At 40.8% G+C, this 16,137-nt stretch overlaps 1 protein-coding gene across 1 annotated transcript in view; it reads left to right on the top strand.

The window, feature by feature from the left end:
* Positions 1-3,010: 3,010 nt before the first annotated feature.
* Positions 3,011-16,137, top strand: part of CCDC178 (coiled-coil domain containing 178) — a 287,835-nt gene continuing 274,708 nt past the window's right edge. Inside the window, exons 1-3 of the mRNA XM_034759571.1 lie at positions 3,011-3,054; positions 3,182-3,378; positions 14,686-14,906. Of these exons, the coding sequence (XP_034615462.1) occupies positions 3,011-3,054; positions 3,182-3,378; positions 14,686-14,906 (462 nt within the window). The remainder of the gene's footprint in view (positions 3,055-3,181; positions 3,379-14,685; positions 14,907-16,137) is intronic.

Raw genomic sequence — 16,137 nt, 5'->3', positions numbered from 1 at the left:
ATAAGGGCAATAAGATATTCTCCGTCTTATTCTCTATCCCTTTTTTAATGATTCCTAACATCCTGTTTGCTTTTTTGACTGCCACTGCATACTGCGTGGACATCTTCAGAGAACTATCTACGATGACTCCAAGATCTCTTTCCCGATTAGTTGTAGCTAAATTAGCCCCCATCATATTGTATGTATAGTTGGGGTTATTTTTCCCAATGTGCATTACTTTACATTTATCCACATTACGTTTCATTTGCCATTTTGTTGCCCAATCACTTAGTTTTGTGAGATCTTTTTGAAGTTCTTCACAGTCTGCTTTGGTCTTAAGCTAGGTCTACACTGGAGGGGGGGGGATCGATTTAAGATATGCAAATTCAGCTACGCAAAAAGTGTAGCTGAATTTAACATATCCGAGCCGACTTACCCTGCTGTGAGGACGGCGGCAAATCGACCACCGCGGCTCCCCCGTCGACGGCGCTTACTCCTACCTGCGCTGGTGGAGTACGTGCGTCGATTCGGGGATCGATTGTCGCGTCCCAACGAGACGCGATAATTCGATCCCCAAGAGATCGATTTCTACCCACCGATCCGGGCGGGTAGTGAAGACAAGCCCTTAGTTATCTTGAGCAGTTTAGTATCGTCTGCAAATTTTGCCACCTCACTGTTTACCCATTTCTCCAGATCATTTATGAATAAGTTGAATAGGATTGCTCCTAGGACTGACCTTTGGGGAACACCACTAGTTACCCCTCTCCATTCTGAAAATTTACCATCTATTCCTACCCTTTGTTCCCTGGCTTTTAACCAGTTCTCCATCCATGAAAGGATTTTCCCTCTTATCCTGTTACAACTTAATTTACGTAAGAGTCTTTGGTGAGGGTAACAAAACCTTGTCAAAGGCTTTCTGGAAATCTAACAGAGAGTCCTGTGACATCTTTAAGACTAACAGATGTATTGGAGCATAAGCTTTCGTGGGTGAATGCCCACTTCGTCGGATGCATGTCACGACGAAGTGGGCATTCACCCACGAAAGCTTATGCTCCAATACATCTGTTAGTCTTAAAGATGTCACAGGACTCTCTGTTAGATTTCCAGAAAGCCTTTGACAAGGTTTTGTTACCCTCACCAAAGACTCTTACGTAAATTAAGTTGTAACAGGATAAGAGGGAAAATCCTTTCATGGATGGAGAACTGGTTAAAAGCCAGGGAACAAAGGGTAGGAATAGATGGTAAATTTTCAGAATGGAGAGGGGTAACTAGTGGTGTTCCCCAAAGGTCAGTCCTAGGAGCAATCCTATTCAACTTATTCATAAATGATCTGGAGAAATGGGTAAACAGTGAGGTGGCAAAATTTGCAGACGATACTAAACTGCTCAAGATAACTAAGGGCTTGTCTTCACTACCCACCCGGATCGGTGGGTAGAAATCGATCTCTTGGGGATCGAATTATCGCGTCTCGTTGGGACGCGACAATCGATCCCCGAATCGACGCACGTACTCCACCAGCGCAGGTAGGAGTAAGCGCCGTCGACGGGGGAGCCGCGGTGGTCGATTTGCCGCCGTCCTCACAGCAGGGTAAGTCGGCTCGGATATGTTAAATTCAGCTACACTTTTTGCGTAGCTGAATTTGCATATCTTAAATCGATCCCCCCCCCCCCTCCAGTGTAGACCTAGCTTAAGACCAAAGCAGACTGTGAAGAACTTCAAAAAGATCTCACAAAACTAAGTGATTGGGCAACAAAATGGCAAATGAAACGTAATGTGGATAAATGTAAAGTAATGCACATTGGGAAAAATAACCCCAACTATACATACAATATGATGGGGGCTAATTTAGCTACAACTAATCGGGAAAGAGATCTTGGAGTCATCGTAGATAGTTCTCTGAAGATGTCCACGCAGTATGCAGTGGCAGTCAAAAAAGCAAACAGGATGTTAGGAATCATTAAAAAAGGGATAGAGAATAAGACGGAGAATATCTTATTGCCCTTATATAAATCGATGGTACGCCCACATCTTGAATAATGCATACAGATTTGGTCTCCTCATCTCAAAAAAGATATACTGACCATTAGGAAAGGTTCAGAGAAGGGCAACTAAAATGATTAGGGTTTTGGAACGGGTCCCATATGAGGAGAGATTAAAGAGGCTAGGACTTTTCAGCTTGGAAAAGAGGAGACTAAGGGGGGATATGATAGAGGTATATAAAATCATGAGTTGTGTGGAGAAAGTGAATAAGGAAAAGTTATTTACTTGTTCCCATAATATAAGAACTAGGGGCCACCAAATGAAATTAATGGGCAGCAGGTTTAAAACAAATAAAAGGAAGTTCTTCTTCTACACATCGCACAGTCAACCTGTAGAACTCCTTGCCTGAGGAGGTTGTGAAGGCTAGGATTATAACAGGATTTAAAAGAGAACTAGATAAATTCATGGAGGTTAAGTCCATTAATGGCTGTTAGCCAGGATGGGTAAGGAATGGTGTCCCTAGCCTCTGTTTGTCAGACAGTCGAGATGGATGGCAGGAGAGAGATCACTTGCTCGTTACCTGTTAGGTTCACTCCCTCTGGGACATCTGGCATTGGCCACTGTTGGCAGATGGGATACTGGGCTGGATGGACCTTTGGTCTGACCCAGTATGGTCATTCCTATGTTTTTATGTTCTTAGGGGAAAATACTATTGAAAGTGCCAGTTTTGTGTCGCAAGTAATTGTGTATACCAGGGATCGACAATCTTTGGCACGCAGCCTGTCAGGGAAATCGGCTGGTGGGCCGGGATGGTTTGTTTACCTGCAGCATTCGCAGGTTCGGTGATCACAGCTCTCCCTGGCTGCGGTTTACCATTCCAGGCCAATGGGGGCTGTGGGAAGTGGCGCGGGCCGAGGGATGTGCTGGCTGCCGCTTCCCGCAGCCCCCGTTGCCTGGAACGACGAACCGTGGCCAGTGGGAGCTGCGACTGGCCAAACCTGTGGACGCTGCAGGTAAACAAACTGTCCCAGCCTGCCAGCGGATTTCCCTGATGGGCTGCAGGCCAAAGGTTGCGGATCCCTGGTGTATACTTTGGTATGTGTGAATGGGACAACTTTATGTTGAGAACTTAGCAGAAGGTAGGGGTGTGCGTGTGTGTGTGTGTAAACTTATATATAAATATAGTTTTATATGTAACTTTTAAAAATGTATTTTAAAACAGCAGGACTATAACCTTAAAGCAGGAAACAGAAGCGGTGTTATCAGAGGTCATTGAGCTGATTAAGCGACTAGAAGCTGAACGTAAAGAGGCTGAAGAAGCTTTGAAGCGGGAAAAACAGCGAAAGAAAACGCTTGTAATGAAAATTGATTGCATGTCAATTTGGAGGCTTCAACAATTCCCTATAGCTGTACAAAAAGGTATTGTGATTAAAACTAACAGTTTTCATTAAGTTGTAGTCTGCCTATTATGAGGGAGAGAATAATCAAGGACAGTTAGATTGGAGTCACATTAGCTCTTCTGCCACTGCAGTAAACTATTGACTTATGGTTAGGAATTTGGTTTATTTAAACAATTATGCAGAAAAAAATTGAACATACGATGGAACAGTTGAGCATTTATTTAGGAAATAGCATACGTGTGCACAAAACAGTCTACAAATATCTCAAAGGAATGAACATTGGGAAGAGGAAGGAATTATTCAGGGTTATGCAGGGAATATGAACTAGGAGCAAAAACATAAAATTAGACTAAAGTAAAAAAATTGTTTTTAGGAATAATTAAAATGTAGAAATACTTGGATAAAGAACTTATTAATATTTAGTAGAAGCTGTTCTGTATATTATAGGAGGTTGGAATAAATGATTTTGGTCTTTGTACTCAAATATCTAGAACAGGGGTGGGCAAACTTTTTGGCCCAAGAGCCACATTGGGGTTGCGCAACTGTATGGAGGGCCAAGTAGGGAAAGCTGTGCCTCCCCAAACAGCCTGGCCTCCGCCCCCTCCCACTTCCTGTCCCCTGACTGTCCCCCTCATAACTCCCAAACCATCCAACCACCCTTGCTCCTTGTCCCCTGACCGCCCCCCTCCCGGGACCCCCGCCCCCATCCAACCCCCCTGCTCCCTGTCCCCTTACTACCTCGACCCCTATCCATGCCCCTGCCCCTTGACAGCCACCCCAGGACTCCCACCCCCTATCCAACCGCCCTCTGCTCTTCGTCCCCTGACCACCCCCTCCCGGGACCCCCCGCCCCTAACTGCCCCATGGGGTCCCACCCCCTTATTCAACCCCACCCCCCCGCTCCTTGTCCCCTGACTGCCCTCCCGACCCCTATCCACATCCCCACCCCCTGACAGGCCCCCCGGGACTCCCACTCCCAACCCTCCCTGTTCCCCATCCACTGACCGCCCACCCAGAATCTTCGCCCCATCCAACCACCCCCTCCTCACTGAGTGCCCTCCAGTACCCCCTGCTCCTTTACCCAACCCACCAACTCCCCGCCCCCTTACCAGCAGCAGGAGCTCGCAGCCGCGACACCCGGCCAGAGCCACTTGCGCTCCCTACACTGCCCAGCAGGAGCGGTGGGCCGGAGCAGGGTCTGCATGGTGGCGTGGCTGTGGGGGAGGTGGGACAGCAGAGGAGGGGCCGGGGAGTAGGCTCCCCAGCTGGGAGCTCAGGGGCCAGGCAGGATGGTCCCGCGGCCTGGATGTGGCCTACGTCCCGTAGTTTGCCTACATCTGATCTAGAAGGTGGTCGTAGGTTTAGGAAGTATGTGTACTGAGCAGGGGCGGCTCTAGCTTTTTTGCCACCCCAAGCACGGCAGGCAGGCAGCCTTTGGTGGCATGCCTGTGGGCAGTCCCGCAGATTCAGCGGCATGCCTGCAGGAGGTCCGCTGGTCTTGCAGATTCGGCGTACCCACCACTGAATTGCCGCCGAATCCCCGGGACCGGTGGACCTCCCGGAGGCATGCCGCCGAAGGCTGCCTGACTGCTGTCCTCACAGGAACTGGCAGGGCGCCCCCTGCGGCTTGCTGCCCCAGGCACGTGCTTGGAGCGTTGGTGCCTGGAGCCGCCGCTGGTACTGAGAAGCCTGTTGATATTCCTCATTGTCTCTGCTGTAAACAAAAAAACACAACACCCACCATAGTCATCAAAAATATTGCTATATTTTATTGTTAATTATACTCAAAATTCCCTATTTACATTTATTTTGTGAACTAAAGGTGAACCATTTTATGTATTATAGTACCTGTATTGTAGCTTCTTTTTAACCGTGACAGCAGTTTAAAAGTTAAAAAAGAAAACAAGATTTTGGAAAGAAAGCTCTCCTAGAATAAGAGTAAAAGGTTACAAGTAGGCACTGTTTTCAGAGAAAATAATTTGTGTATGAAGCCTTATCTTAAACCAAAACTGTTAATTTTATAATAGTTTTCCTGTATTTTTTTCTTTTAAGTTGTTTTTATGATTTGAAAGTGATTATTATTCCTGCATCTTTATTTGGGATGAGTTTTAATACAATTCCGTTTAACTCTTTATTTTGCCTGTGTGTGACAGTAACTTATTAAACTTAAACAAAAAAGTGGTATGTTGATAATTTACCTACTCACTGTCTGATGCTTTTTTGTCTTTCCTAACCTATCATTGATAATCAGTCTGAATTTTAATTGTCGTTAGATAATGACTGATAGTGGCTTTGGAAACAGGAGACTCTGTGTTCGGGCCTTATCCACTTCCAGCGAGTGCCTTTGTCCTTCTGAGGGGCAATATGTCAGGCAAGAAAAATATAATGGTACTTTTACAAACATATTTTGAGGAAAGAGGAGGTATTTGGGTAGAAGGTCATCAGCCTCACAATTCATTCATAGAGTGATCTGAAACTACTTTAGGGAGAAATTCATGCTACAACTGAAACACCAGTTTATCAAGGAAGAATTGCAAGAATGGGGAGACTGATAACTAAAGATTTTAATTCTTCAATACAATGTTTCAGGATTATAGTTACTAAAAGGGTTACTTTCTCAGTCTACAGCTGCAGTGATACTTTAAATAATATTCATGTATTGCCATATGGACATATTAATTTCAGTATACTCTTCTGCACTTTGATTAGGAATATGAAATGTTTGGAACGTGGAATATAATTAACGCATTTTCAGTTTTGTTAATAGATGCAGTGATATAATATTTTTTTTAAATCAGCATGGGATTCTAATGTGAGAAAACTCTGAAACTCCACTCCCTTGAGTTACATCACCAAAACCAGCTGATGAGATTCTTTCCTTGAATTAACTTGTATTGTCATTGTCATCATTATGGGTGGTGTTATTTATTCAAATGTAAAAACTATGCTAAAGTGGAGCTAAGCAGGAGAGTATATATCTGTAACTTCAGGGTAAAAAACATTACAGGGATGTTGTAACTATCTCAAGCATTACAAACCCAGGAATTTCATAGTTAAAGTGTAGTGCGGTCTCTCTGAACCTGGCATGAGACCATGCATCTTCCTCTGCATCTTCCTAAATTTCACTTCTGTTTCAGTCATTCGCTGATTACCAGCACTCCTGGTTCCAAGCACTGTCAGTTCACTGCAGTTGACCTAACCCACTGGTTAAGCCCCCAAAGTCCACCCCTTTCACGGAATAAATCAAATGAAAGTCTCTAGTTCAAAAGGAATAATTTTGGGGAAATTCTATAGTCTGTGTTATACTGGAGGTCAGACTGGATAATCACAATGATTCCTTCTGGCCTTGGAATCTTTGAATTCTGGGCTGTACTCTTCATTTGTCCTCCCTTTGCAGGAATAACTGCACACTCTTAAATGGCCAGCTTACTGTGTGATATAAGTGTACACTCAAGAAATGCAAACATGTTGAGGTATAGAAATGCACAGTTAAGGTACTCAAACAACCTTAATTCTGCTCTCTATTGATGCCATGATATAATGGTATAATTAAGACATTTTTAGTGTTTGCCCTAGACTAGATGAGTGGCCCTCCACGTGGACAGTCACTAATCATCACTCTGCCAAAGAAAGGCAATCTGAAATTGTGTCAAAATTACCGGACCATAAGTTTATTTAGTCATACCAGCAAAGTAATGTTGAAAGTCCTATTGAAAAGATTGAAGCTACAAGTGGAGACTATCATCGCTGAAGAACAGGCTGGCTTTCGTGCTGGAAGAAGTATCACAGAACAGATTTTCAATCTTCATGTTCTATGTGAGAAGTACTTACAACACCAGCAGGACATCTACCATGTCTTTATTGACTTCAAGAAGGCGTTTGACAGAGCATGGCATGAAGCTCTCTGGGCAACCACGAAGAAGTGCAGTGTTGGAAGAAGCTTATTCTTACCATTAAACAACTGTAAGCCAAGGCCAGCAGTGCAGTTCTCGTTAATGGCACAATAAGAGAGTAGTTTTGCATCACTGTTGGAGTCCAGCAAGGCTGCCTTCTTTCGCCTACACTGTTCAACATCTACTTGGAGTGCATAATGACTGATGCCTTAGAAGATCACATATGCACAGTCAGCACTGGGGGCGAACAATCTCAAATCTTTGGTTCGCTGATGATATTGACGGCTTGGCAGGCAGTGAAGATGAACTTGCCAACCTTGTGAAATGATTGGCTGAAACCTCTGCAAAATTCGGTATGGAAATCACTACAGAGAAAACCAAGCTAATGACAAACAAATGTGACAGGATCAGCTCACATATCACTGTCAGTGGACAAGAGCTGGAGACAGTGAAACAGTTCAAGTATTTGGGGGCAATCATCACTGATGAAAGATCCAAGAAAGAAATTCTGGCAAGAACTGCGCAAACAGCAGCAGCAGTGGCAAAGCTAAAGCCAATTTGGAGGCATAAGAACATCTCCCTGGAATCAAAACTAAAACTGCTACTGAATTGGTCATCTCCATTTTTCAGTGTGCGTGTGAGACATGGACCCTTATGGCAGAACTTGAACGGAAAATACAGGTAGTAGAGTTGAGATACTTCTGTAAAATCTTGGGCATCTCCTACTTCAACCATGTCACTAATGAACAGGTCTGCAACATCATCACCCAATGCGCTGGGTCATATAAAGACCTCCTGACGACTATGAAGAAGCGCAAGCTGAAGTGGTACGGCCATGTAACAAGATCATCTGGCTTATCCAAGATCATTCTCAAAGGGACGGTACAGGGGACGAGGAGAAGAGGTGGACAGAAGAAGAGATGGATTGAGAACATAAGAGTGGACAGGAATGGACTTCATGGAGACTCAAGCACTGACACACAATCGTTAGGGGTGGAGACAATTGGTTGATTGCTCATCAGTGATGGTGCCCCAGCGACCAATGCGATTATGGGAATGATGATGATGAGATAAAATTGATTTTTTTAAAAGACACATTAGGTTTTTTCCATATGTTTTTCCCTCACGGTATCTCACAGAGCAGAGTTAACTCTTTCAGTTGACTTCACTGATCACGCCTGTATTTCTTACAGGAATCCTGCTCAGTAGAATCCAAATGTTGTTTGACTCTTCCACGGCTTTCTATGAGGTCTGCTACAGTAGCGACATTTTCCAAGCTTTTTCCCCAGTTGATAAAACGTGTTTACTTCCATCAGTTTGGTACCACTGGGTATTCTGTTCTAGTCAGGGCACCAGCTACTACCAACATTTTTGTAATAACATATTGAGAAGGCTTTTTCTGAGCAGGGTGAAATGATATAGTGTTAATAACACCTGCAGCAGCCAGTGACCACACCAAGAGCTTTTCCACTTGGGGATACTCAAGAAAGTGATGCTAAATTAACTAAAGATGTGAATTTAACGTAAGTGAATTAAGCTAAACCAAATGAATGCCACTTTATTTCTGAAATGAGAGCATCCACATGGGTTTAATGCACTTCACTTTAATTTATTTGGCTTAACTTACCTGGGTATGCCCAGGTGTCCTAACGCTAAAACTGTTTCCAATATGTTGCAGCTGAACTGGCATTAGCATTGCTGGGAAATGTTTACAACATATTTTAACTGTAGACAAAGTCCTCATGGTGACTACATTTTATCAGGTATTTTAATTCTGTGAATTAGGGAGATCTGTATCACTTGCTTTTGGCTACTTCTCTTTTTTGTGCACTTATTTATTTGTATTTGTATTATTGTCCTGTGGCCCCATGGCCACAGTATGTGAGTAGCTCATCATTTTTAATGTATTTATCTTCTGAATATTTTTGTGAGATAGGGACCTATTTTAATTTTACAAATGGGGCTCTGAGGCTCAGAGAGACAAGTGACTTGCTCAAGGTAACACAGGAAGTTTGTGGCAAAACAGGAAATTGAACCTTGGTCTCCCAAATCCCAGCCTGACACCTAACCAGTGAACCATCCTTCCTCTTCTTTGGCTGATTCTAATGGTAAAAGTATCCAACAGATTGAGTTGATCAATTTTATCACAGAGTCTTAGAAGACAGAGAAGAAGAACAGGAAAATGGCCATACTAGGTCAGACCAATGGTCCATCTAGCCAAGTATCCTGTCTTCCAACAGCGTCCAGTGCCAGATGCTTCAGAGGGAATGAACAGAATAGGGCATTTATTGAATGATCCATCCCGTTGCACAATCCCAGCTTCTGCCAAATGTCATTTTATTCTTGTCATGTGGGCTTGATTGCATGCTGCATAAAAGAATTGCTCTTTGTACTATAAGCATGTAGCAGTTCTCCAAAAAGGGCAATATTTTTGGAGTTTAATGTAAACACCCTACACACACCCACATCTTATATAATTTGAAAACTTATTTTGTGTATGTTTAGATGAAGTATGATATGGAGCTGTCAAGTGGTTTCATAAGTCTGTAGGTGAGGTGAAACAATGGTGCCCAAAATAAGAAAGTATCATTTTTTTTGCACAGTTTCAGAAACGATGCAACATGACTATGACTTCATTTTTTACTGATAAGTTAATTTCAGCTCTTTAATATGGTGCTTATTGGTCAAAGCTAGCAAACGACAATGTAGTAAAAGATTTTTATTTGTTTTGCATGGGCAAGTATTTTTTTCTCCAGAAATAAGGCTATTTAGCATGTGGGAAAAATGACAGATATTAACGTTTTGCAATATACGATCATGAAATGTCTTAACATTGCATATTCTTAATTGTGAAAGTATCTCACAAGTGATTATAATAGTTTTCTATATTTTCAACTGAAATTTGCTGACCAAATCAGTCATACTGAAGATTGTGCACCAGTAGCAGTAGGTTGTGTGCCCATGGTTTGTATGGCATAGTGGGTAGATGTAGATACATGTGAATTCCTAATGCAATGCTTCTCCATTTGCAAGCTTTTTGTACATACAATGTAGCATCTAGTCTGCCTACGAGAAAGTTTTAATTTGTAATTGCCTATGCATGCAGTACTAGCCTTTGAAATATTTTAGAAACCATCTTTTTAATTCAGTGTCACTTATGCACAAGTCTGTAGTGGTGTTAGAGATGACAATACACAGCCGCATATTGGGCTTCAGTCAAAGTGCTCACTAAACAAAAATGGCAATTTTGATACTCACATATAGATCTAATTTATATCTGATCTAGCACAAGTCTGTATACTTTTATTAGGTGAAAACTGGTGATAGTGGTAGTGTTAATTCTAACAATATATTTTTGGAGTTTTACCTACAAAGAAGTTACAGTATATGAAGACATGGAGGATACAAACCCCTTAATGCTTACATCAAAGAGAAAAAGACTCTCATGAAATTTTGAAAAATGTTTTATTTGTCAAAAAAATCAAAAACATGCAAAATTGTCAAAAGCCACCAATGCTGGACAGAATTCTGTGATGCTGGCAGCAGAAGCCAGGAGATATGAATTGTATTGGCAGCTACTGAATTAGTTTTTTAGTTTAGAAGATGTGCCACCAATACTCTATCACTGGAGTTGCTTTCAGAAATACAAAAGCAAATTGAATTTGGCATGTCACTGTTGTATTGAACGCAGGAAAGAAAACAGACTTTGAATCTGATCTGAGATCATTATGTTCTCCTTCTTCTATAGCCACCAGAGTAAGCACATTCTCCAGTGATAGGTCCTGTTGCATTGTTTGCTTGAGAACACACAAGAAAGATAAGAAGCTTCATAAAATACAAACATTTGAGAGAGCAAGCAATCAAAGGGAGACAGCATTTCAAAAAAGAGATGATGACATTTTGCACAGAATATTGGTGGAAGACTTGATTGCTTGGGATGCATCCCGCAGCCTGTTTTTCTTCCTAATTGAGTAAAATAAATCTTAAAGCAAAATCATCTAGTTACAGTGCAACATTACTGTCACCTCATGACATAGCATTTTACCAGCTGATTGGAGAGAGAGACAATGATCTTTTGTACAACAAGAAGGCTCTTCTCCTGTCCAAGCTGCTACAAAGATATAAAGCCCTATTTACCTAAGATATAGAAACTGGAAGCTATTCAGTAGCAAATTACAGGCAAGATTAGAATAACGTTATGGTTCTGCAATTTCATTGCATGGACAGCATGGCCAAGGCAAATCTACCATTGTTCTGTGCAGCACAATCACATTAGCTGATACTATCTAAGATACTAATAATCTGAAACAGGAATTTAAGTTATCCAAATGGTTTGTAGATGTTCTTCTGGCCAGTGAGCCTGATGAACAGCTTTCAAATGAAGTAGTGGTTTTGTATAATGCCACTTCAGTTCTTTGGTCTGAAATAGATAAAATGAAAGCCTCAGATTGTTATCCAAAGCCAGGTGATTGTATTTTACAGAGGTCAGCCACCTTTGTACCTCAGTTTGTGCAGGAGTTTGTCTTTTGGTTGATAAAGAAGCATATAATTTAACCAGCAATGAGTGTCATCCTTCAGAAGACCTTCAAAGAAGGTGCCTCTCAGTTACAGAGTGAATGATATTTAACAGTTCCAATATTATCACACCACTGCACATAAGCCTTGCTGTACAGCTACACCATGAGTTTAGGTCTCTCAATTTAATTGACATACTAGACCTTCATGGATTCTGAATCAACTATGATGAGCTGTGATAGTTCAGACTTTGCAGCATTAATGATGAAGTAGACAGTCTTCAAGGAGGTGTGTTCATTCCAAATAGAATTGTACCACTTCATGCTGGTGGAAATCTCATCCATGAAGGAGATGATAATATAGACATCTGGGAAGAGATCACTGATGGAAAGAATACCTTCCATTCAATGGCTAGAGTGGAATTTCAAGAACAGCCTGCAAATAATCCAGTATCACAAGAAATATCACTGAAGTGTGGGAAAGAAAAGTCACTTGCTCTCCCTGGGCAATCAGAGTCTCTTATGCAGTGCACGGCCTTTGGAAAACCAGAAACGACTTGCCATGAAAAAGTACTTGAGAAAATAAACTCTTGTCACCTACAAATGAACGCTATCCAAGATCTCTCTTGGAGTCTTTTAAGACTTCTAGCTTATGATGTCCTATCAATACCAAATGATGTTGATATTGTTCATACTCAGGCAATTCCATTTTGGACTGGCTTCAACCACAAGTTTGCAACAAAGAAGAGCACCTACACAGCAGTTGCATATGCATCTATTGTGGATGTCAAGCCACCTGCCATGGCCATCGTCTGTACTATAATGCTGAAATCTAAGGAAATGTCAGCAGCTATTGAATAGCAGCATGCTGTTCAGACCATGGATCAGCAGCTATGTGCTGTTGCTCAGCAAGTGAAAAGAACTCTCCCAAATGAACTTGGTACCAGTGTCATTCACCTGGGTGGTTTTCACAACTTATGCTGTTGTTTGCATGTATTGGGAAATCAGGGGAAATACTGGATTGCTAGACCTACTTGTTGACTCAGATGTGTATGCAGCTTGTATTGCAGATCCAATGCTTGCTGGAATGCAATTCAACCATGCTCCATATGGCTTAACTCCAGTATCCGAGGCCCTAAGTACTCTGAAGTTTTATTTGTTTGTTAAATGGTGTGAGAAGGGAGGAAGTACTTGTGTAGATCCAGCATTTGTCTGGAAAATGTTGGCTGACACTGTGTTCTTACAACATGTCATTAAAGAGTTTGAGTATGCTATAACTCAGCATATGCTACCACTATTGGTGGAATTTCGGACATGGGAGTATGGCTAGTCTCCTACTTTCAAGTTCTGAGATCATTTCCTCTCCTTTATGTAGGTATTTAAATGTCCATGCAGAGCAAGAGGGTGATTGGAAACTTCACCTAACACACAGCATGCCATGCTTGCATACTTCTTTACTGCAAATTGGCCCAGCTATACCAGGTGAATACCAAGCTACAATCTTAATTTGTAAAATGTCCCTGAAGAAGTACATAGTGCCTTTGAATCTGGGAAATTTGCTGTGCATCAGACTCCTTGTTCTTTCACTGGAATTTGGGGTGCTGTAGGAACAGAGAAAATGATCATCAAAGATTCAAAGGGCAGCAGTGGGATTGTAGGACTGACAAGAAAGATGCCAGCATCTGTCAGATGGGCCCTCACAAGACATGTCCTGAGTGAATATGCAAAAGCTATGAGAGAAAGAAGTGGCCTAACAAGGAGTGGGGACAGTTTTTAAGAGTATGTCAAAAGAGAATGTTGGCAAACGAAGATGTGGATGTCTCTGCACATAGTAAGCCAATATCTAGTTTACCCATTGCAACTTGGATGGGAAAATGTGGATGATGAACTACTTCTGTATTCTTCAATGGCCCAGTGGCATCTGAGCTTCTACAAGACCTTATTTCTGCCCATATAAGTAAGGGTCGCTCCCCAGTCAGCTGTGTCTGTAGTCAGAATGATCTTTTCTGCACACTGTGTATGTGCCAAGGCAATGGAGACTGTGGTAACCCATATATTCTTAACAGAGATCATAATGATGGAAAAGATGATGATGATGTTGACTGGAAATGTCACCAGTGCTGTTATGTTTCAATGATACCTTTACAAATTTATTATTAGATTTTGTTTTACCCTTTAGATTGTTGTTGTGATGTTTTGAAGTCACAAATAAATCCAAGTCTCTTGAAACAGACATTAACCAAAATGAATGCAAATATTTCAAAGTGGTCATTACATTTTTAACTTGTTGATGATGATATTGCTTATCCCTGTTTCTATGGTATTGAGATCACTTGACAGCTCTACATCATACTTTATCTAAAAGTAGACATAATAAGCTTTCAAGTGACATATGATTTGCATATGTGTAGGATGTTAACTAAACCAAATCAGAGGTGTCTCCTACTTGCCTGCTACAGGTAGATACGCTGAAAACCAGTCACATAGCTTTCCCCAATATATCTAATGTTGGATTTAAGGACATATGTAACTAACGTTTAGCCAAAGTGTACAATAAGAAAGACTCTCAAAGTTGTCAGAAATTCTTAGAATAGGCAGTGAGCTCCAGGCAACCAAGACCTGCCCTCTCATTCACCTTTCCTTCCTTGTAAACTGGATTGCTAGTGTAATGTACCGGGTATTATTAAGCACAATTTTTGAACAGCTCTTCATTTAATAAAACTTTAATAAAACTTTTAGTGATGTGTTTTGTAATGCATGTTCTTTTATTGACCCTTAAAAGGTAGGGTTTACAGCAAACTGTTTATAAAATGTTTGCAATTATTTTAGCAACATATTTTATAAGCTCATTAAATATGTGTAATGTTACTCAAATGTTCATATTTTTATACTACTTGTCTTACTTTTTTTTTTAAACAGAACATGAGATTTGTACTCAAGATATCTCAGAACTACAGTGGCATTTTGATTGTGCAAATCGTCAGCTCCAACAGGTAAAAGCCCAAGTACTTAAGATAGAGACAGTTAATGGAAGGATTCAGGAGGATATAGACTTCATGAAGAAATACAGCCCTCTGCTGGAAGAAAAGCTGAATCTTGAGGGTGACGCTATGAAGGATGTATTACTGGCACATGGAAAGGTAAAACATCCGTGCATCATTTCTATTTAACTAAAATCTTTCTGCTAATTAGGGACATGCACGTTTAGAATTGCCATCTGTTGCCAACGCCGAAGTGCTGTTCCATATACTGCATGCAAAGGATGGGAATCTTAGAATTGCACTTGAATACAGGAGTTTTCTGCTTACATTAGTTCTAATGTGCCTTAGTGTTCCTTATCAATAATTTTTGTAAGATGCATGTATTACTAATAGTGTTTATTCTTCACATTTTGTAACCCAAAAAGAAAAGTTTATAAAAAATGTGTATTTTTAGCATTACAATATTTTGGAGTATACCTTTGTAATTACTTCTTTTAAATGTGATACAGAGGAATTCAGGCTACTGATTTTACGTCTAAAGACATTGTTGATCTCTTTCTCAGATGTTTAATGGTACTTGCAGTATTAATATGATTAAAAACAAATCTATGAAGTTCCAGAAAAAGTGGAAACACATTTTCCTGGAAAATTCAACAAAACATCTTATACTATCATTCTGCTTTAGTCTTCAGTCAGTGTTTCAGTAATTTTCTCTTTTTTCATTAAGCTTATCCAGTTAATTATCTTCCAGTGTTTTCCAGTTTCCAAATTTTAGTTATTGTTGCACTGCTGGATGTGTGAATAGTATTGATATTTTTTCTCCATAAAGATCCACGTGGAAAAGTTTAGCCCTTTTCTATTTCCATAGCTGCCATAAGTGCCTGTGTATTAGAATTCCAAGAAGACTTCATATTAGTGAGCTTCTGTAGAGAATTTTACAATTTATTTTGTGCTGCTTGCAGATAGCTCATGATACATGAAGCCCAACTCCTGAATTACTAGTGTCACTGGACTTGCAAGAGAAAATTTTACCTTTTAATGTCAATGAAGAGCTTTACAAATAACATGATGATCTTAAACAAATTTGCTATTGATCCATTTTTCTTTCTTTTAAAATAAAAATCAACATTAACAAGTGTATCATCACAGTACAATATACCTGAATACTTACTGGTACTCCTGCAAATGCCTCACTTCTAAATTATTTTATAAAGCCTGGGTGATATTTATTGATACGTACATAGGTTGTATGTGACTGTGAGTTGAGTAGATGTTCTATTCTTACGACTAACATTTTGTTATATCAGCAGATAGGGTAGTTTCAAAATAATGCTAATTAAAGGTCAGGCTGTTAACTTTTTCTTCTACTTATTTTTTTATTTCCATTCTT

The sequence above is a fragment of the Trachemys scripta genome, chromosome 2 (assembly GCF_013100865.1).
Source record: "Trachemys scripta elegans isolate TJP31775 chromosome 2, CAS_Tse_1.0, whole genome shotgun sequence".
In the NCBI taxonomy this organism is placed as follows: Eukaryota; Metazoa; Chordata; order Testudines; family Emydidae; genus Trachemys; species Trachemys scripta.
The sequence above is the reverse complement of the archived record's forward strand: the minus strand, read 5'-3'. Positions and strand labels throughout refer to the sequence as shown.